The sequence below is a fragment of the Phaethon aethereus genome, assembly GCF_964289735.1.
Source record: "Phaethon aethereus genome assembly, chromosome: 4".
NCBI classification, from domain to species: Eukaryota; Metazoa; Chordata; class Aves; order Phaethontiformes; family Phaethontidae; genus Phaethon; species Phaethon aethereus.
This window is the reverse complement of record NC_138578.1, coordinates 37,530,500-37,554,679: the sequence shown is the minus strand read 5'-3', so window position 1 is coordinate 37,554,679 and position 24,180 is coordinate 37,530,500. Positions and strand designations below refer to the sequence as shown.

The 24,180-nt window shown below is 36.1% G+C and overlaps 1 protein-coding gene across 1 annotated transcript; it reads right to left on the bottom strand.

Moving 5' to 3' along the window:
* Positions 1–273: 273 nt before the first annotated feature.
* On the bottom strand, positions 274–14,757 carry GUCY1A1 (guanylate cyclase 1 soluble subunit alpha 1; the record flags this gene model as incomplete). The annotated part of the gene is made up of 8 exons (XM_081999061.1): positions 14,135–14,757; positions 11,158–11,219; positions 9,453–9,511; positions 7,677–8,386; positions 5,667–6,152; positions 5,009–5,152; positions 2,717–2,871; positions 274–475 (listed from the first exon to the last, which is right to left on the bottom strand). Exons 1-8 carry the CDS (start codon positions 14,381–14,383, stop codon positions 274–276), a joined length of 2,067 nt encoding a protein of 688 aa, XP_081855187.1. The 5' UTR covers positions 14,384–14,757.
* Positions 14,758–24,180: the final 9,423 nt, after the last annotated feature.

The following is a 24,180-nucleotide window of genomic DNA, read 5'->3' as shown; positions in this document are numbered from 1 at the left end:
TTGTTATGTAGCACTTACAATTACCACAGGGAAAATGTAGGTTTTAGTAGCATTTTCGACAGTGAAGTTGCAACATTATTTTAGTGACTATGTTCCTTATGCAAAGGAAAAATAAAAAATAGTCAATGACACACATCCTGAAATTTTAATACTGTCTTTCAGGTGTTAACAATCTAAAGTGCTTTAATGTTTCATACATTTTAAAAAAATTTTGATTCATACAAAAAAATCAAAATATTTATAAAGTTATTCTATACACCGTGAATGTATAATTTAGTCTATTCCTGTTTCCTCACCCAAAAAATTGGCATTTCCATCTCCCAAATCTTTCTTTTGAAACCAAGTCTGTGAGTTTGTTCCTTGAATATAAGCATCCAGAAAATAGCAAATTCCAGGGATATCAATGGGAAAATTTGGTGGAAGCTCTTCTCTTGAGCGAGGTGTGAATACAAAACCTGGATATTCCTTTAACAACCTAGAACAAAAGTGAATCATTTTGATTAAATTTAATCAATCACTAATTGTTACAATTGCAGACGTTCAATAATTCTTCATGAACAGCAGGGCAGAATGTAGCAGGGCAGAATCTAATTTAGTATTTATATGTTATTTATGGAAAATATTAAAAAAATACTGTTTACTTGGTAACCTTGATAACTCATTAACCTGTGCATGAGCACAAGGCAAACAAGGAGTATTGCCTCTCTTTTTCTGTCTTGTCAATATTTTACATGTAGGTGCTATGTTTGTTGTAAATATTTTCAAAAATTACTTAGTATTGAAAGCTAGCTCAGATTTGCACATAAAACTGGCACCATAATTAATGTTTCAACTAATGGAATACTGAAAAGCTTATTAACTAAACTATTTAGATCCTCTTACCAATCCTAATAATTTTGCTTTTTTGCATGGGTCCGCTAAACCCCGTGGTCTTCTATATCTGCAACACACGTTGCTAATCTGTAGGCATAAATACTGATGACTGGTATCTAAGATTCCAAACAATTACTGCAATATACAGGAGTTGTGCAAGGTGCCACAATGTTATCAATAAGTGTTTAGAACTGGTGTACCAATCAAAAAGAAAAAAACACTAAACAAAAAGGAGATTAACAGATCATTCACTCAGGGTAAAAAGGGAACATACCACAAGAATAATAACAATGGTTTACCCTCTAACAAAATTACCTATTTTTTAGGCACTTGGAGATTAATTATCTTCTTTCTTCAACAGTATACTCATTTCAAATATTCTCTTGAGATGAATACACAGCAATGAAGAAACCTACTTATGCCACAGGTTACAGGCAAGTCTTGTGTGAACGAAGTGTCTAATGGTTTTAAGAAAAGACTGTAGCCAGTATAATTCAAATTGATTTTCCATATGGATATGGGAAAAAAACCACTGTGAGCCAGCACTGTTCTTCTGACATACATAAGCACTGGCGATGCTAATGCTATCTCTATATTTGTTTAGAGTGCACGATTGAAAAGGTTACTTACCGTCCGTTCCAATACCTGTTCTGCTTTTATCTAAATCTCCTATATGAGATAATCTAAAGCTTGGCATCTTGTCAGTCACATAGCACATGCTGCAGGGGATGTCATGATCCTGTGCCAAATCCTCTGTCTGATATTGGCCACAGAACCTTTCCGTAAGGCTCAGGTACATGGCAGTGGGTACAAGCTGAGTAGGAACAACTGACTGCCCAGGCTACAGTGAGGGTAGCAGAGCTTCCTTAAAAGGAAAAAATAATTTATATCCATATTTCTAGTTATTTTACCCAGCCAGCCATATCACTTTCTACTAGTAGCTTCATTCTCTACAGTTCATTCCTATAAGACTTTTGGCCACTCTGGAAGAAACAAGTGTCTGTCAGCTTAGTGGCACAAAATTCAGACCTGGACCTGGAGTTCAGATGTAGACTGTTGTTACCATGGAATTCAAAACAGTTTCCTATTGTTTTGCCTGGCACCTATAAGACACTACTACTTGGCCATGAACATATTGCAAGGTGATTTTTAAGTACAATTAAACAAGTAATACAAAGAGAGTATCAGGTTGGGAGGACAAGGGAAAGATGCTGCATTTCCCATGGGAAAGTCTGCTAGCTGTCTGCATAATCATAGTACACATTACTAAAATGTCTGATCTAAGTGGATAAATAGTGCAGCCTAAGTTCCATACTGAAAGGTTTAAACTGAGTCAGGATCAAGACCTGTATAAACCAAACACTGGTGTGGTTGATTCATTGCAACTTACTCATTCATCTTCCCTAACCAAAAGAGAATGAAGATGTGTGGGGTGATGTTTAACAATTCTTCAGTTAAGTTGTTATTTTCAAGGGCACCTGCAGCCAGTTTGGCATCCAGTTCACACTGAAAGCCACATAGCTCAAAGAGGAGCCAACTATATGAGAGAAGAAAAAAAAATCCAAGAGGTATACAGCTGCAGGGTAAGACACAAAATTGGCCCAGACGGTCCATTTATTTTAAATGTAACATCTGAAAGATAAATATCAGCTGTTCTGTTTCACCCTTTTTCTTGATGCTGCTGGTTGCATTCTGACTAAATGGTGCATTCACGAGCAGTCAGATAAAAACAGAAAAAGGAAAATAAACAGCAGTACCTCAGGGGGAAAAAAAGAGCAGGAAGATAATGAACTACTACAGTAACTACTTCAGGTGGACATTTTACAAATATGAAGCACTGTACCTGTAAGTTGTTGGGCTGACATTTATTTTTCTAGGTATACTGCAAGATTCAAACTTATTGGCAAGGGTTACATTATTTCCAAAAAGGCAATAACGAGGCATTTTAACCCCAACAACTCCAGCAAAGACAGATCCAGAATGAAGGCCAATACGCATCTTTAAATAAAAGACAGAAAACAGCATTATTAGGTAAAATAAAATGGTTAAAGTCAGTTTTATAAATTCTTCCCCTATTAAAAAGAAAGAGATAATGAGCTACTAATATAAATTGAGTTAGTACAGTCTCCTTAAGATGTCTGTATTCTGGTCATCACTGCTTGTGAAGAGGAAACTAGCTGAAGTTTACCTTGCTTTGCATTTCTAGTAAGTAATGCTTCAGCTGATGTGACTGTGATAACACTGATCTCTGTGGCAGCAAATTGATCTAGAAACATCAGCAGGATTTACTGTGACACTTGGATACTTTCCTGGGAGGAATTACATGACACAATGTTGTTAGACTGGTGACCATTTATGAATAGTACTTGCTTTGCTGAGGAGGCAAGTCTTAGGGAATAGCAAAGATAATATGTATATGCTGTAGTGCCAGCTGAACTCTCTCAATCCCAGTGTACAGAATTTTGATAATTAATCAAATTATACTGCAGTTGAAACATTTTGATACCTCTTCTTTGTAACTCATACTCAGGATTTTTGAGTTATGCTTAGCTGGTGCTGCTTTCTATGTTCCTTTTTGTTTTTCAGATGTGTTCTTTTTTGTATGTGCATTATACATATGTATACATGTTTTCTTCAGAATAGCACTCTGACACAATAATGGCATGATGTCAGGAAGCTTGTGTATCTACAATGTATGCTACTCATTACATATCAAGAGAATATCATATCACTATGGAGAAATCACAATTTCTAATTTTGAGTGGAAAAGCAGAAAATCCACTCACACAGCAAAGATGGCTGAAATATGTACATCAATATACAGGTCTGATTTACAGTCATGCCTATTTCTTTGACAATTCATATATGAAATGACAGTAGACTGTGTGACATATTTGTTGCTTTGCAAAACAGCCAATGCTTTCATGAAGCATTTCATTAAAAGATGCCTGCTTTCATTAAAAATAGAAAGATTCAGTTGTCTTCTAAGAAGCCTCTAGTAGATACTTATACAATACAATTTTTCCTCCCTATTTTAAAATTATTTTTTAAAATGTAATTGCATTCCTCATTCAAAATTACAGAGGTGGCATTTGTGTGGACATTATAAACATGTTATAATATTGTCAAGATGTTTCCAGATTTTTTAAGGGTAGTTTAATTTGGTATTGTGAAATACAAGAAGAATGACATTTATTGATAATGTAATACAACACTGCTGTTCTCTGTGATAAATGTGGAGTATGTAATCCTCTTAATAACCATTTTCTTTGCCTTCGAATATGAATATTCCTTAATGGAAAATCAAAGAAGCCTGCTGTTTTCTAAACAAAAAAATTAGCAGATAAATGTTAAAAATGAGCAAATAAAAGACATAATGAACTGAGACACCTGTATTAAAAATAATAGGACCCCATTCCAGGACATTTGAACTTAGTAGAAGGTCCACATCATTTGTCATACACCCATGCCTTTCTCTTTTTTTCTCAGTGAGAGGTAAACCTACATGAAAAGCTCACTAAGTGCGTAAGTCCTCATTGAAAGGAAGCCATAAATGTAACTACAACTGAGAGCTGTAGTCTGAGTTGCTTTGACAGCATTAACACCATTATCTTATGGTAGCAGTTCAGTATTTGACTGTAAAACAAGAACAGCAAAAGAATCTTTTAAAGATGTGTGGATTACTGCAATCAGAACATGTCTTTGATGTTTCATATTTATACCTGTTGCCTCAGAAGACCTAGATGTTCTCATTGGGTCTAATTTTGAGATAGGATTAGCCCCCTCATTAGAAAATGGTAATATTCCATTCCATTAGAAAATGGAATATTCCATGCCACTGACATACTTATTGCTACTGAGACAAAAACTGCAGGATGTCAGTGTGCATCTGTTGATTTCACTGCATTTAAGTCTTTTGGGTTGATTTTCAGATCTCTGTTTCATCTTTACCTCTCCACAAAACTCCCATTCATAGAACTAAAAAGGTCATCTTCTCCAGCCATACACACTTGATTCCCCAGCTTGTCTGAGTTAATGCAATGATGTGAAATTTTCTTGAGACAAAAACCCCAAAAGCAACTAAACAACCAAAACCACACACTTTAACCATATAAAATACAATAAAATATATGACCTTGATAGGCTCTCCATGGGGAGACACCACCTCATCTGACAGCTCCATCATCTTCAGGGCCATCAATGCTATTTGAACAGCATGTGTTTCGCTTTCTTTGTGTAAACCTCCAGCGACACAGTAGGCATCTCCAATAGTCTCAACCTAAAATGGGCATATTTGTTCCTTAGCATTACACTGTTTGACATATAAAAGAATAGTCTGTGGCTTCAGTAAGAATTGTACCTACATACTGACTGAGTCTTATTTGTCCTGCTAAATTATTTAATTCCTGGGAAAATACTGCAGTGCCATTTAAAATGAAAAATTACGCAACTTTTATTTATTGCTGGGCATGATGCTAAAATACTTTTCCTTGCTCGCCTGCTGTCAGGTAGCTACATTAAACACCTATTTACTACAGATTCACATCCCTGTCATTGAAATTAATTTTTAAAATTAACTGTTAAGTTTTGATGTGTTTCTCTCTTCGCTGCATGAATGGCTGATCCTGTTGATTTTTTTTTGTTTGTTTGTCTTCTGACCTATTTTAATATGTCTTTCTTATAATGAAGATTTAGGGCAAAATAATTTTTGGACTTCTATTCTCCTCTGTCCCATTTAGTCTTCCTTTCCTTTCCTGCCCCAGAACCCGACAGAAATGCAGTAAATTGTGTACCTTGTAGACATCTAGCTCTCCACATTGGTAATCAAAGCGAGTATAAAGCTCATTAAGCATGGTGATAACCTGCATAGGTGAGCATTGGGAACAGATGGCAGTGAATCCAACAATGTCAGAGAAAAGCATTGTGACATTATTAAATTTCTTGGCTTGCACAACTTGTCCCTGCCACAGCTGCTGAGCAACCTCTCCAGGAAAAATTGAAAACAGAAGATCTACCGTCTTCTTCTTTTCTTCTTCAAGTGCTTGATGGGCCTGCTCAAGGGTTGCTTTTAGCTTTCCTAACCTCTTCTTCAGTCCATCCTGAGCTCTGGCCTGCTCTCCTATCAGAACAACATCTCTCAATGCATTGTGAATTGGAATATCTGAGAGGTACAATCCACGTCCTGTAAAATCTTCCAGTCTATCCACACAAGGAGATCCCAAGAATAAGATGGCACTGGATTCAAAAATATAGATCATTTGGCCTTTAAGATCCATTACCTGAAACAGTTAAAGAAACAAGAATTCATGCGAAACATGCATGGCAATGATTTAGAAGCAAAAAATTTAGAGGAAGTAGATTTTTCTGAAATGTAGGAAAATCAGACCTGTCCATAGTCCTTACAATTTCATTTAGTTGCTAAAGAGAAAACATGGGGTGCTAAGTCATAGAGCTGTCAAGTAAGTTTTATTTTGCTTGAGTCTTCTGGTGCAAAAGTTAGACCAGAACTTGACTTGAGGATAAACACCTAATTATGTTTGTGTATTGTTTTTAGCTTAGGAAGAAAAGAAAAACAAAAAGAATAATTTTGTGCATTTTCATCTGTTGATAAAATGTTACTGACTATGCTGCCCCATGAATATCTACTAATAACTCTAGCGTTTAGTTCATGCACCACTTTCTTTGTAAGATAAACTGAGGAAACCTGCTTCAATTTTATAACAGAATGTTCAATACTCACTGCAATTTAAAATAAAAGGCATAAATGGCATAAATATCCCATTCTAATGGTCAAAAAAAGCAAAATATTTTGTGTGAAGTGTTTTTATGCCCCCTTTGTATTCAATTGTGTAATGTGCAAGGTGCTGCAGAGCTCTGCTTAACATTGCTTTGAATGCCCATTTTTTGAAGAAAACCTGTTAATTGCTAATAGACATTTGCATATGTAAGTACATGAAAAAGCAAAGTAGAGTCTACTACCCCTTGTAATCATTAAACTTGCATAGTGCAGAAATGGATCTGAGATGAAGTAGCTAATTGGTGCTACATTTTTTCCCACTTCATTAATAACTGCATGAAACCTTTATTACTTTTCTTCATTTAAGTTCTTGGAGTGTTGCGTCTGAACTGGTAATTTATTCTGGAGTGCCTCAGGTGTATATAAGCTGTAATTTAGCTGGGGCCAGTGATGACTATAAGCAGTCATTGAATATTCAATGTTTTTTACTGTCCCAGGTCATTTGCCACAGACCCAGCTTCAGCAAAGACAGTAAGTAATACATCAGCTGAAACTAGGTGGGACCTTTAGCAATTGCATCTGATGAAGACATCAGAATATCAAAGATACCAAAATACCAAAGATATCAAAGGCTGAATGAGCACAGGAAATTTCTAATTCTTTCCCCAAATCCTGTTGTTTCCCCAAAGAGCTGTTGTTTCCAGATGATTGAGGGGCACTTTGGTAAAGCTTTCCCTGTCACTGACTTTGTGTTGGAGATGCTGTTATTCTCAGCAGCATCGTATGTCACTTTACTGAGTTTATGTCAATATTCCAAATTTTTTTAAAATAAAATCAAGTTAACAGTCAGATTTCACTTATGTAAAAGTCCTAAAGCAGAGTTTTGACTGATACTGGCTTCAGAATCTGAATTACATTAGAGTGCCCTGAATAAATCATTATTATTCAGTTGTATTAGGTGTTGAGAGGTAGACAATGCACAGTGCACTATGTTTTGTGGCTATTTTAACTCTATCTGAAGAAAACAAATTCCTTATAGAAGTAATGGTTATAAAGAGTCTCTTACCATGGATGATTTCATATCAGTATTATCCCATCTTCTGACTCGTACAGTAAACTGCATATTTAGCATTGTCATTATTCCACTAAAAGTGCAGCTTACTTTGGGGGTAAGAATTTCAAAATACTCTTCAAAATTGGGCTTAGCTTGAAATTCTCTCCTGGTCAAAAGTCGTCTTATCCCATTTCCAATTTGAAGAACTGACATATCCTTGTCAAACATAAAATGAAATGGGAAAGTCTTACAGAACATAGAGGCAGGAATCACAAGTGAAGACTGTGGTTTACATGGAGATAAGGAAGGTTTTGCACTTTTGACCTGTATAGAGTACAGCAAATAAGGCTGATTAGCAAACTCAGTGCAGTCATTATGGAAACAAGGAGGCATGAGCATCACTTCCACCTCAGTTTCATACAAAATATGAGCTGCTGCTTTAATAATACCAGATAGAATAAGACTTGTGATTTTCTTAGGAAAGAAATAATACACATTTAAGAAGTCCTGATCTTTCTCCAGGCATAATATGGAGGCATCTTCAAGTCTGTCCTTTTTTCCTGCTTCTTGGCTGTGGCTACTCTGCTTCAGCAGAGTAGTGAAACTGTTCAAGAAGTCCTTAAGGGTTCCTCCAATAACCCCTAATATGTGTTCATCCTCTTCATAGCATATTTTGAATAGCTCTTCACCAAGAGATTCCCGTAGAGACTCCACGGGAACACCTGCATGGAACCACATTTTAGTCAGAACTGCACTCATCACGCTGAATCTTAGGCTAACCTCCACTCTTTTTCATCCTAGACCAAAGCAAATCAGCAATATCCCTTCCTGATTCAGCACTGACACCCAAGGGCCCTCTCATTTAGGAGTCCTGCTGTAACCAAAGACATACTCATGGTGCCTGGAAAACAGGGAGGCAGTAGTTTGGAAAGATCCAAGACTCAGTGTTCTTTGTAGAGATGTAGACAGAATGAATGCACGTTTTGGCACAGGATTTAACCCAATTCCCTTACCTTGATATAAAGAAATAAAATAAGAATTAAAAAACTTAAAATAAGAACACAAAGCAAGAATAAAATAAGATCTATGCACACATGCAGGTATAAGTACTATGCCTGATCCAATAAATTAAATGACCCTAGGAATATTCTGGGGCACTGAAGCCAAATGGCACAGAACAGCTCACATCTTTGCTAGTAAATTTGTTTTAACAGGATAGCTGTATGCAGACTGACTGTTGGGAATGTTCCAACTCCCCAACTGTTACTGGGAATCATTTGGAAAAGTGTTATCTGTCACAGGACAACTGTGTGCCAGGACCAGCTTAACAGTTTAACCGTACAGAAGACCATGTTTCAGTTCCTGGAAATGTTAATTTACTATTACAGATGTAACCAGAGAGTTCTGTATTGCAAATGACAGCAGTTCTCTTCCGACAGACTATAGTCTTTCAGAAGATGAAAGGGATCAAACAGTTTTTCATGAGTATAAAACTGGAACTTACTACTGAATGTATGTTATAACTCCCTCTAGATGTTGGATCTTAGGGATGGATGGTTCTATGACAGCTCAGACTTGAGAAACTTGTCTCTTTAGCTCAAATTTTGACACTCTGAACTGTTAGTTATAGAGATCACAGTTTAGCATCTGTATTGTCAGCATCACTGCAGCCCTTACATGGAGGAAAGCACTTCTTAGTAACATGACTTTTTTATATATACACATATATTTTATATAAATATATAATCTATATACTTATATATGTATTATTAAACAAGCTTGCATTACCTGCTGCATTAGCATGATCACTGGTTATTTTTTCAAAATCTTCTCTATCCCCAGTTTTTCTGTAAAGATCATAAAAATATAAATAAGAACCCTGAAAAATCAAGATAAACGTGGTAAAGATAGTAAGTAACAGAGGTAACCTACCCTGTCTTTAACATGTACAGACCAAGTTTTGCTGATCAAATAGGCAATATTTCATTAATTCAAAATGGGGTCTTGGTAGGACCTTAGATTATCCTGTGCATTTTTGAGAAATTAAATTTTAGTGGTCTGAGCTCAGATTATGGATTGAGGCCAAATGCTATAGACTACCATTGACTGCAAACTCTTAAGTTGCAACAGTCCTGTTTTTTGTTTGGTTTGGGTTTTTGCTTGAAGCCATAACTATATTTCATAAGCTATTGTATAACATAATTGCAATTTATATTCAAACATTTATTGGAATTACATTGCATTAAATTCAAAAAAGGTGAGAAGGTATTTCTGTTTTGAGAGGAAATATGAATAACTATTAACTACAAAGTTTCTAGTTCATTGGTAATAATCCAGATTCTGTGACACAAAACTGCAGCCCTCTCAGTTCTCTGAGGTCAATAAACATCAACCTGAATGTCAGACCCAAAATGATGAGACGGACATGTAGCTTAGATAAGCCTCCATATAACCAATAAGTTTTTGATACATGCTTTCTGAATTTCTTCACTTGAAATATCTTAGATATCTTTATATGTAAAAGCAATACAAACATTTAGATCTGTTTTACGTTTGCATTGTTACATCATTCAGAATATCATAACAATTTTCTGTTTCAAACTAATACTCCAGGAAGCAACACATAATTAAAGGTAGGGAATATATTCATATCAATAAGCCAGTCAGCAATTTCAATGCACATCTGACCAGCTATTTTTGGTTCAGTCAATGCATGTAAAGTTCTTTGAAAATATAAAGTATAATTTAAAAGATACATCACAATTATCTATTCATATCATGGTGAGAAACAGTGTAGTTTCCAACTTCATTATTTTCTCCACTTTTGAAAGGAGATTTAAACCGAGGGGTGTATTTTTCCAGATATATTCAATAAACTGAATCCTCAATGTATAATGAAACGCTAAGAAATTCTCACTCCCTACAAGGCCTAAATTATTAATATTGGATTAGTACTAAGGAGTGCTGAAAATCAAGCTGAGTTCCTCAGTAACAGAAACCAGAAGCTTATTGGGCCCAGTGAAAACATGTATGTCAGTACCTGTGGTATATGATTGTTCACTGTACCAGAAGCTATGGGGTTTTTTTTTATAATACAAATCGTTTGCATTTAAAATTCTTTCCTAGGATCTTAGAAACATTGGGATAGATCCATACACAACCATATCTACCTTTCCATCTATGTCTGAGCAGTCTCTGAGCTCCTCCAAAACTCTTGCTCATTTTAAAAAAAGTCCTTGCCTGTTTCCCTGCACAAATGGCTAAATTTTCCCATTAAGTTAACTTTGTGAGTGATTTAAATATTTCTGATTTTTTTAAAATAAACTAAATCATTATCAACTTACATGACATGAAATGTTACACAGAAGTTTGACAAGATAATTGAAAACAGATTCCAGAAGTCCTGATTCCCAGTCACCACCCCAGTCCTTATGAACTGTCTGCAAAACATTTTTGCAGTGAAGTTAGTTGCAAACCCATTACACATACATACCTGGTTTCTTTTATTCTGTGTTTTGCAAGTGTTCTCTGAAGTGCAAGATTTAGCCTTTCAAACTGGGGAAGAAAAAAAGGTATGTTGATTAAAATGTCATTGCTGAAAGTTTAATCATAAGAATAACATTTATATACAGAGAAGAATTACTTCACTTGTCCTTGGGACTAACATCTTTTTTTCAAGATGGTATAGTTGTTAGAAACAGCATGTTCTTTCTGTGTTTGGAGTTTAGTTTATATTAATGTCTTTGGCTCCACTACCACTGTAATTAAGCCCCTTAGCTCATGTGCGCCAATGGTTGTGCATTTTAAATATATTGATGTGCTTTACCTCCAGGTTGTCAGATGGCAATAAAGACAGTGCTGCTAAGAAATAAGTATAACTAACCCAACTTTCTATTATTACACATCCTCCCCCTGCCCCTGAAAACATGCTACCATGGATGCAAAATATAGAATGTGATCTTTTCAGTTTAAAATATATTCCCCTAACAGAAAAAGCCAGTTATATTCTGGATTATGCCCAGAGCAAAACAGTAAATCTACCTAGTAACTTTTCGTGGAATGCTAAGAGTTAAATTTTTTTTTCAGGGCAATTTTCAGCTGTGTCAAGACTGAAATTGCAAAAGGTAACATAAAGTTTCAAATGCAGCTATAAGATATCAATATAGCATTCCGTGCTTCAGATTACATCCTTTTCTGTTTTCTAGACTATAGCATTTCAAGACAATGTTAGAACCATTTATTTTATATTTGTAGAAAAAGAATAATTTTAGCTCTGTATACTGCAAACCCAAATATCCTCCAGATGAAAATCTAGCCCCTGTAGAGAACCTTTGTAAAAGGATTCCATAATAAAAGATCCTTTAGAATATCATGAAGATTTACCTTAGTTTACCTCAATCCATGGTTCTATATCTTTTTTGTAGTTCCTAACTGGAACAGATACAACACTTTCCAAACATGCATATTTCAAATTGTTGGGGCCCATAAAGCTGTCTTATGTATGTAGTCTCTGATCATTTGAAACCCAAACTTCCCATAAAGACAGGTTCATAGAATAGTACTATACTGCCATGATAGAATTTGACTGTGAGGCTTGCTGTGGTGTGGCTTTTCTTTGTTCTCATTCACTTAAGAAACTAGAGTTTTCTACTGCATCTTTTACTTTTTGTATTTTCAAAAGAAGTTTGCACACCCAAAGAAAATAACATGTGAAAGAAAGGCAATATAGTCTGGAGACTTTTTACAAGCAAAAATCTAAACTGAATAACTGTTCTACCATGTATATGTATACAATGTAAATTACATCTGTGTATAAACTGGTACAGTACGTGGAATGCCATCCAATTAATTACTTCTCTCCGAACAATGTTCTCGATATTTCTGTAAACACATGAAGCAAATAAAACAGTCACACGCACTACATTATATCTCAAATTTAATCAAAAGTTATTCTGGATGCACTCTGTCCTGGACTTCCATGCACAACTCACTGTTTTCATGTAGAGTTCATGAATCAGTTGGGGTTGTGATGCGGCCCCCCGTTTTGGAGTTTCCGGTTGGAAAGAAGATGATGTTAGTTGCTGATGGTAAAGTAGGGCACTATAAAATATCTAAGTATTGAAAAACATGTTTTTAAACAAGCAAAACCCTTCTGTGGAGAACCAGGATTGGGAAGATGCTTAGATCTTGACCCCAAATCAGCATGAGAACAGTCCACTATACTTGGACGAAGTTCCAATGAATATGACTTGCATAACTGTAAATAGCAGTGACAATAACCTTGAACTTCAGTAGCTCCTGGGGTACATGGTCAAAATATCCTTGACTTTACCAAGCTTTTGTCCCAGCTGATGAACTAGCCTATCATGATTATATAATAGGCAGCTGCATACATCTATACCTCTATTTAAAGAAAAAAAACCCCAGTTATTTCATTAAAAATCACATCAACAGCTATATACTAGAAAAGCAATACAACAATCATGACACCGTAGAAAGGGTGCTCTGTTAGTTCATTCTTGGTTAAGAGTCCTTTCCTTTATACATTTAAAGATCAGTTGAATTTCTTGAGTGTAAGTGCAGCAGAGGTAAAAAGGGGTCTATCAAAAATTGATTATGTAAAGTTTTAGCGAAAGGGTAATAGAAGAGCTGCAAAAACAGATCTGCAAATAGACTTAACAAAACTCCAGCACTTTTAGTAAGGTACACTGAATGTTCGAGTAATAGAATTGTAATGAATTGAGTATACAGAGTTGGCCATTTGCCTTTTGTAGTCCCCACATATACCAGTCAGTTCCTTTATACTTTCCACAGAATTTGAGGCAAGCACAAGTGTTGAATGTCATGGAGCTGCATTTTTCATATTCTCTTTACAGAGACAAACCATGATACTCATCTCCACTCAGGCAAACCACTGTGCCTGCACTGTAGCTGTTTTCAATTGAGTTGAGTAGAGACATAAGAATACCTTTGTGGTAAACAGAGACAGTAACGTTTTTTAAAAATAGTATGGCAGGAGGTTAGCGTCATAGCTGATGAAAACAACTACTTCTATTTTTTGTGGTAATGACTAACGTACTTAGCAGTATGGATGCTGTTAGGTGAATTGATGAGGTGACCACATAATTTACAAAATTGGGTAACAAGGTGGAGTTTCTCTAATTATATGTCTATGTAAAAAAATTGCTACAGAAATTCATGGATTTAAAAGTAACAAAATGATCAATGGAAGGTTGCAAATACAAGGCAAAAATACAGCAAAATACAGTGGAAGGAATGGTGTGTAAAAAACTGATTGTGGCAAAATTGTATCCAGAAGGAATGGAAGAAGATGAAAAGATGACTTAAACTATGCAGAACTACCTAAGAACACAAAGAACTTTGAAGTCAAAACAACTTTCTAAAGGCTTACATCTAAAAGCTGGAGTAAAATACGTTTAAAATATTATTATTATTATTAATCTATTTACCTCAGGAAAGATTAGTTTGCAGATGCTTTCAGTTAATGTGTGCAGGTACACTCTACTTCTGCTTGTTTTCCTTTGTGGAAGGTTTCCTTGAGCATCTTTTTCATGGACTTCTTTGCAGATGGGCAAAGCTGCTCTAGAGCTGTTTTCTGTGCAATCCTTGTCATGTTCCTCAGTAATGTGACTTTGAGTCAGTAAGGAGAAAGGACATTCCCCTGTGATCTTCAAGTCTTTCAGTTTTGTACAGAACATACTGTACGAAGTCTCTCTCTTGAGATTAAGAGTACTTGGCTTTGTGTTTAACAGTTCTCTTCTGTTTATTAACAAGAGCAGAAGATGCCAGAATAGCAGATAAGGCAACCACTGTGGAAGATTATTGGTAGCTATAAATCACCGCAGGAACATATGTGAGCCCCTACAAAACAAAATGAAAGAAAAAAAAATTAAAAACATTTCTTTTCCCTTTTAAATTCCCGTGATGTGCCAGTTTTATCATATGTGCAATAAAACAAGAGCTTTTCTAGGATCTTGCTCAGGAAAACACTTAAGCTCATGTGCCATTTTAAGCATGTAGTCCCTACTGACTTCAGTGCTTCAGGTAATTAAAGTTGCGTGCATGGTTAATTTCTTGGATGAATTGGGGCTCTAGTTATTAAGGCAGAGGAGTTGTTTTATTTGATACATCTTTGGTCACATTGATGGATGGGGTTTCTGAAAGAGTAGAGAGCAGAATTCTAATGAGAAAACCTTTTTAGTACTTCATAAGGAGCTATTAAGTGCTACCTGATACAGCACAATGAAACGGATTTGTTATGGATGCTTATATCTCAATTTACAATTTACTTGATGTCCAAGATATCCTTTTTGTAATAGAGAAATGTATGACTAAAGTAGTACTTGCACTTCTGGAACAGCAAACCATCCAAGACCTAAGGTTAGTGCCTCGTGTAAAAGCCACTGACTGGTGACAACTAACATCATAGGAATGTGACCACATAACTGAAGTTGCTTGGAAACACCAAGGGATTTTTATGCTTTTGAAGGTGGTATCTTTCAAATAACATATTAAAAAAAAGGGATGAACTTTTCATTTTAATAATTGTTCCCTGTTTTTTACATTTATTTCAGTTAGAGTTAATCTGAAAAAGCCTCTTCCCTTAAGGCCTTCATTTTCTATTGACTGTATCTCATTTAATCAGATCCTCTCATCCTCATATAATACTCTAAGAAGGTAATCCTTGAGAGCTTTTGGCGACTCTGGAAGCAGCTTAAGTATTACATTTGTCTCTCTGGAGATACAGTACAATAACTGTTTCTTCCCAAGGCACTATGGCTTTAATCAGCCTGTGCACCACACTGCTTATTTCTGCCCCTGAGACACCCAAAGGGCTTTTAGGGTCACACAGCAACTGTACCAGGGTTAAAAATAACTAATTCGCTGATGCTGGTTATCAGCTGCTGTTTTTGAAACAGCTGGAATGAATGGCACAGCAGAGGAGTGCTGCAGACCCAGCACAAGTGGCACGGATAAGAGGAGAAACAAGCAGAAGCCACTTTGGCTGGACCTGCTGCTGAAAAAAAAAAATATTTGGCAGAAAAGGCCTTTTTAAAGTATGCTGTAATACTGATGGTGTCGGGCCAGCTTCTAGGGGACATCTATCAAAATCATTAAAGTATTATTTTAAGAATCAATGAACACAATGTTAAGAACAAGAGGCTGAAGAATGTTTATATAACATTCTATATTTTTATTTTACACAGAAACTCATTTGTTTATACTGTGTATATATCAGTAATGCTTTATTTCTTATTGCTGAATACTGTTGTGTAGCAAATGAGGCAGTGAAAAATTTCAAGCAAAAACTACACTCTCAATACATAAATATACATAATACTTTTCTTTATAATGTAAGCATTGTCAAATATAAATAAAAGTATTTTTATTCAGAAGCCATTATATAACCTTGTATTACTTTACTAAAAAAGAAAAGCAGAAAAGAACCACATTTCTGTAGTTCGACTGATCTGTGTACTGAAATAAACTGTTAAGAAAAACAGTAACATAAATATATATGTGCACCACTGTAAAAGAATAAAAAAATGATGGCTTTGATGGTTCTTACATATATACTCCTGTGCTTTGCTGCATTTGAGCCTTAAATTTCAAGATAAATCTTGAATTTATAAAATAACACTACTAAAACTTTTAAAATCAAGTATACCAGCATTTTGGAAGAAAAAAAATTCTGAAATAAGTTTTTGTGAAAAAATGTACACTAAAACATTTAAAACATCTCCCAGTGAATGTAATACTGCATTTATATGTGCTGCTATTAAAAAAAAAAAAAAAGTATCTCTCTCTGTGAAGAATGTAAGACTGAATTACATTAGATACCAACAAATATTTACTGCATTTGCACTAAACTATGAACAAAGGAAGTTAATTACCTTCAGCAATTACTAATAGTTTTGACGTGGGGTTTTTTTCCTGCTGGTGAAACTATTTGTCTGTTTCTAGAAGACAATAATCTGGAATGGTCTTGGAGTTCACTTCCATGCTAGCATATTGTATTTTAATTAAATTACATTTGATGTAGTAGGAAAAACATCCGGGCAGGTAGAATCAGCTCTGTGATGGAAGTGATGCCATTATTTTACACCTGGAAAACCTGAAGTCTCCAGAAGCTACCAAGTGGGAAGGAGAGGTCCCAGAAGATGGTTGTGGGCCAGAACTTATTCAGGGGCAAAATGGGCACTGATGTGAAGGTCCCTGAGTTGACAAAGCTGCTGGACATGCAGCCACTGTGTTTGCAGCTTTGTTTTGCGATGCAGCCTGCCATCCTTTGTGCTGCAGGACACCCACATTCAACCTCTTCCTCTCCTGGTGGGGACTGGAATCTGAACATGACCTTGGGCTCCTGCCAATTTCTATTTATGACAAAATCATCATTGATTTGCAAGAAAGTGGAGATCCATGATGTTTGTAGTAATAATACTTGTGTACAAAACCAGTATCATTGATGTACAGATCTTTAAATTCCAAATAATGATGACACAGTTCCTAAAGAAAACTTCCGCAGAACTTTTTTTTAAGTATCCTGAAGTATTTGTTTTCCCAGAAACAAATAAGATAGATGGTCCTTTGATAACATATATCCCAGTTAAAAATCAGTATCAACCTAACAGATGTAACAATTTTCAAGCAGTGACCATTTCAAGACTCTTTCTGACCTCTGCAGTGACAAGACCCCCTAAATCACATCTTTAAAGAAACAAAGTGGAAAACTTAATTCCATGACACTTCAGAGGATTCAAATGCTGAAAAAAATAACATGAATATCGTAGGTCTTCCTTTATTAAAACATGAAGTTTGTGTCTGGTATCCTAAGTGCATTTTGCACTTAATATAACTAAAATACAGAAACATGTCTATTGTGTTGTAGGAAAACCTGTCTCATTCAAACGGTAATTAGACAGTGGTGTCAAAGGTCTGACAGGAGAAGGATAATGAATCGCCAGTGTAGAGTTTACAGAAGGAATTTCAGCAGTATAAAGGACCTTAAAAAATATATGAGAAAGATGATGCCACACATCAAAGGTTAAGTCAAACATTTGCAGATGTGTTTCAAGAATGAGGAACACCAGCCCTTCTGTTGTTCACAATGCTTAAAGACATTTTCTGACCATAACAAAAAAATAAGAAACATGAGGAAACATGGGGAAAATTTCTGGTTTTAATTCCTCTTCAAAAATGCTTTGAGAGAGATCATCCCAGGGGAGCGGCAATGTTTAATGTGAATTCTCCATCTCTGCCGTATTAGTTGCTGTCATATTTACCTTGGGAAGCAAATTGAAAATTAAAATTAAATAATCTGCTGTGAGATCAAACTACAAACAACCAATTTATTCAGTGTCTGGCTGAATGCAACATGGCACTGTGCCACTCAGAAAAATGGAGATGACTTTACATAGTATAGTCATAGCAGCAAAATAACTTAACAGTGCTCAAAATGCTTTGTGCAAACATTTCATTTTATATTTACATCTGTACTTGTCTTACAGCCAAAATGCCTTCCTGTATGATTATTTGTACTAGTTGCTTCTGAATATTTTCCTCTGCTAACACATTTCCTTGACAGCGCCATGAAATACAGTGCAATGAATCAATCATACAGTAAAATCTGCTAATACTAACAGCCATTTATAAGAATTAAGCAATACCACTTGTTAACAGTAGCTAAAGCTGGTTTACAATCTTAGCTTATGGATATGGGACAAAAATTAGAAGCAACATTAAGTACCTTTTTCGTATTACAGAGTCCTTTGCTCAGAGTAGGACAGAATATGGTATTATGCTATAATGTCACTTTTTTATTTTTAAGCATACTTATCACTTTGTTAGGTGAACTGGTGCATGTTGAACAAGAAATTAAAAAAAAAAATTAGTTTGCTTTGCATCAGTCAGAAGATAGCACTGACTGGACCTAACTGTCTCCAGGATGAAAGTGATTGCAGCACTTGCAGGAGCTCAGTGTGGTCTGGGAGCCATTGCCTTAACAGAAACAGCTGTTAACTTCTGTCTTGCCTTAGATAACACTGAGGCTTGCAATTCCCACTCAGCTCTAATCCATGTGGGATTCAGAAATCGCTGCCTTTTGCCCCTTGCCAGCCAGTAGACCTCTGCACAGAGCAAGGCAGGATCTGTTACTCATGCACAGGCGAAACACAATCAGCTTCTAGCAAGACAGGTTAGTACCCATCACCCTATCAGTAGCAGCTCATTGTGGATTCAGCTGTTGTGCCTGTCGGCAGACAAACACAGGGAAAATAACTAAATCCTATCATTTTTTCTTATTAATCTGAAGTGCAATATCTGTATACTTTTTCTACTTCAAGTCCTGTGTGCAGCAACAGGATCAAAGCCCTGGTGATTTGCCCATTTCCAAGGATTTTAAGGGGGCTTCTAAAATACTCTGAGAAAATTGCTCTATTCTGCATCAAGATATAAGTTAATATTTTAAGAAGTCAAAGTAAGTCTTTATTAGTCTTATTAAATCCTTTACAAATAAGTAAGCTTTCTTTGGCTGCTTCGTTGTTAAATACATTCAGAGTGCGCACACCTTCAAAGCATTAATTTGTTTGGGTATTTCTGCTTTGGAGAGCACAAGATGTAAGTAACTGGAGGAGATAGGAAAATCTGTTTACACATTTCAAAGTGGTAGTGAGTCATACCTAACAGAAAACTGCCAGTTGTTGACCTAGGTAGTTGACATCTTGGAAAAGATGCGTCCTTGTGAAGAGGAGTGAGATATTTTCCTGCATCTCCCCAGTCAGAGACTAACCCATCAACTGATATTTGAGGATGCCTCATTTACCCCTTTCCAGTAATTTGGTCCTGTCGTTAACATAGTAAATACATTTGCTAACCTACCTGGGGATAACTGCATCATTACACAAGAATAATTTAAAAACCATATCACGTGTAACTTGCAGATTAGGTAAAATGCATAGTAGGAATAGGATTTCTAAATCTGCAGCAGCAACACAAGCGTAATTATAGTATTAATCAGACCAAATTGCATAAAGAATATAACTCCGTGAAAAGAAATTGCAAAGCCAAGGAGTTTGAGCTCTAGGAAATTCCAAATATAGGTGACCATGCAATCCTCAATCATTACCACCCTTGTGTAGATACGGCCTTTACTTACACTACAAGCAGTATCTTTTTTCCCAGCAAGATTCTAGGCTCTTTCATGGCACAGATTTTTGCTACTTGAGCAAAGGCTGAAGTAGCTGATGAAAAGGTTGTTTCAAACTGATGAAAAGGTTGTTTCCATGTAGATCAGGTTGAGACATAATATTGGACAGTGGACTTCACAATAAATTACTGGTACCCAAGAAATTGCTAGATTCAGCAATCTCAAATTCCACTGTAGCTCTCAAAAAGAATATGCTTTGTCAGGCCTTAACTTTTCTGCTTTTTCCCCCAAACTTCCACCCTTCTTTCTGACAAGTCATCCCTAGTTCTGATCTGTCTGTACCCCAGAGCCCTTTAGAGTAGTCTTACTATTTTTTCTCCAAAGCACTAATTGTCATTGTGTGCTGTGCAAGCTCTGTTCCAGTGTCCTTACTGCCAGAGGTAGCTCTGTTTGGGGCTATTTCTAAGTATACTCAAAACTTTTCTGTAAGTCACGGCATACTTTTGATAGTAAGGAAATACCACAGCACACTGCAGCACTTCCTGAACTATCTAGCAGAATTGCAGTGATTACCAAGCTAAATACAAGGTAGTAAAGCAGCTATGATAAAATAATACAAGTCATAGAAATCAATTACTGTCTTAACAGTCCAAACATTTTAGTAAATCCAAATTCAATGTTGTAAGTCATCCCAGTGACTGTCCTATATGACTGCTTAGGGCAAGCAAAAAATCTAGACCTTACTTACAGGAAAGCCTTTCTGCCCACATAATGTGGACTTTCCTCCCCTTTCCACCTTTGTTTCTTTACGAAGTGTTTTAAGAAACAGAGAATCACAATCAAGTGTTTCCTCTGTGCTCCATGTCAAATGGATTGTGATCTGTGTTGCTGCAACATTAAACAGCTACCAAGCCAGGAGATGAAGAAAATAATTACCTTTGCTTTCTGAGATGAAAATAAGTTACTTCCATCTTGTCCCTATTGTAATCAACAGAAAATAAGTTTCACAGAATACATAAGTAAACTTCAAAACTGCTAATATGTCTCGTTTTAAAGCCATTATGAGACAGACATTTCTTGCTGCTTTAAAATATTAGCATTTGTGTAATAACACCAAGCTGTATACCTTGATACAGAAACCAGTGTTCCTGAAGACAGGGAAGAACCCTAGTTTTAAAGTATCACTGAATTTCTGATACTGATTTTGTGACTGACTCTTTTCCCTCTAATGGTCTGATGCAAATCCCTGGATCCAAATATAGCCCTGGGCGAAGGCCAGGCTCCAGATGTGAAAGTTATATTGCAGCCACATCTCTGGTTTCAATTAAAGGCACAGGGGGAACCCTAATTACTGCACCCATGTTTTGGCGTGTAGCTAAAGGAAGGACTGATTCCCAAATGTTGCTTATAAAATATGTATTTGTCATTTTAAGTATCACATGTACTTTCATAGGATAAATATTTTTCCTATGCTAGGACCAAATAACAGGGAGGCATGCTGAGAAGATAGCGTGGGAAAAATACTCTCTTCCTGTGAGTCAAAGCCTATCTGTGAAAACACTCCAGAGCAAGCCCAGCAGGCAGCCTCATAGCACCTGATTCTCTGCTTCCCCCCTCACGCTCAGGTGGAAACGGCAGCCCTTGGTTGTGGCACATCCTTGCACCCTCAACCCTGGTCCAAAGCAGGGCTGGTACCACCAGCTAAGCAACTTATGGTGGAGACACTACCCCTGAAAACCCCAGCCTCCTTTCCACTGTGGGAGCTCTTGAGACTGACTGCTCATGGTCATTTTTCCCAAGGCAGAGTTAAAGATACCTCACAAACACTAGAAACAACCTGCTGTATGTAACAACAACACATTATTTGTTTGGGTTTTTTTTTTTTTGAGAAATCTTGATATTGAACTAGCATAACTGATGATACCTCAAGTGAGCCAGGTACCCAGATTAGGATACAACTGAAACAGAGGAGGTGCTGCAGTGAGGACAGCAAAACCAAAACCAATCCAAAGTGTCTGGAAACGATTCTCAAACTTTAAAGGAATATATTTTAAATATAGCATTTAATCTGCATTTGCAGTCTGTGAATGTACAATACTTTAAGGAAAATCATTAGAGGAAAGCTAAGAAATTAATTTATGTCTTCAAAACTCTTTCTTTTCAGGAATTAAAACTTGTCCTGAACACATGCAGGGTTCATGACAGCAGGAGTTAAATGTAAAGCTCGAAGTCTTGCCCATAGCCAATGGAATGCAAATTAGAATCCACAAGGGAATGGCTGTGATTCTAGAATATGAAGTAATTGTCAATTGTTGTGCTTACTGGTTCTTTCCAAACACCTAATTACAGCTGAAGCTCTCAAACTTACCAATGCATACAGATTCACTCATTTAAGCAGACCTCTAACTTCAATTGTCTGCAAAATCTGATTTTTCTTTAGTTCATGATCAAAAACATTTTTAGGAGATAAGAAAGGAAAAAATAATTGCAATTAAAACTCTGTAATAAGAGTGAAATCTACTAACTTTTATCTCATAATATTTTTCACTGAAATCTTTAGCTAATATTAATTACTTAGCCAGGATTGCTGCATCCTCTATAAAAAATGAAACAATAAACTCTTTAAAAATTCCAAATTTCTAATGCTTGAATTAACTTCTCATTGAGAACCGTGATCTGGATTAACTGTGAAGCATCTTCAGAGGTGATAAAATAATTCTCCTACTTCTTCAAAGATGCTTATCTTGCTGAGATTTGCACATGCATGTATTTATGTAACTGAAGTTGAATGTGGGTAACTGTTTATGCAGCTGTCACACAGGTTTGCATAAATACCATTGTTGTAGTTGTTTTCCCAAAGATACTGGAGCATTGTAGAACAATATAGAACATTGATTGTAGTGTCTTATGACAGTACATATGGTTAAATATTCCCTTTGTGTTCACAGCTTTAAATTATAATGAACAGCAAGTTTTATAAATAATGGAGTACTAAAAGTTTCTCTGAACTCTATAGATCTCAGAGAACAGTTTGAAAACTAGGTCTGTAAAAAGCAAAGTGTTTCATTAGTAGATTTCAGTTGCAGAGTTTTCTGACTGAATATTTGCCAGCTGCCACTTCTGTTTACAATGTCTACAAAGCCATTTTCACACTGAAAACTACCTTTCATATTTATTCATGGTTAAACATTTATGCCAACTCCCATTGAAGCCAATAGCAGGTTTCTGGATATAGCAAGAATAGGATTAAACGTAACAGTTCAGTTGTCACAGAAATGCTGATTTGCATGTTTTCTTATTTTTGAAACAAAATATGGCCTTGGCTTTTTTCATTTTGGGTTTTTGCAGGTAGGTATGCAGATGCATTTTACCATCACATTTAAAAACACAGGCTTCTTTTTCTCACTAAAATGGTGAAGCAAAGTAAAGGTGGGATGTTTCGTGAAATACCAAGCTTGTGCATGTGGTATTAAGAGAAATTAATGTTGTTGATTAATCACAGTAAATATGCACTTAATAATACTAGCCTGCTGGTGGTGTATACCACCTCTGTAACAAAACTAAAAATTAAATAAATCAAGAGGCAGATTTTGGCTTCCGGTAGAATGTTCAATCCCTGATGCTTGTTACTGTCTCCAGTGCAATTGCTGGAGCTATCACAGTTACTGATCTTTTAAATCCTTCTGTTGCATTTATTCTACTTCTCTTTTAAGCATGTGAAAAAATCAAATTGCACAGAGTGTTTCTCAGATGACTTTTGCACAGGCGAAGTCAGCACATGCAAATTACAGCAGCAGGGAGAAGGTGGCATGCAAAACTAACTCAGAGGCAACTGCCATATTCACCACATATTCTGTGTGTGGAACTTCCCCTTGGCCCTGGTGGCAGTTTGATTTAAAGACTGAGGTGAAAATGTGGCCCTGCAGAAAAATAAGCTGAAAATATTTATGGGTGGCTATTCAGCTTTGCCACTTTTATTTAAAAACTAAAGGAATGTGTGGGACAGACTATAGCAGAAATCTAGGTTATTCAGATCTAGAAATGTGCGATCCTGTACAAGGAAATTTCTCAAGTCATTATTAAAATGTAGCTTCTTGTTTTAATAATGTTTTCAGTGAAAGTCAGAGGATCATTGAGGCATTGATTATGAGACAAAGGAAAATACATGACACATATGCTACTTTTCCAAACCTTCAGTATTTCTAAAGAACAGAGAAAGTATCCATCTTTATAGCTAAAAAATATTATCAAATAGTAGAAGCTTCGGTCAGTGCTGCTCCACCAGTTATAACATATGCATTTAGAAAGATTTAGCATGTTCCACACCATGCATTATACCGATACAAGTGC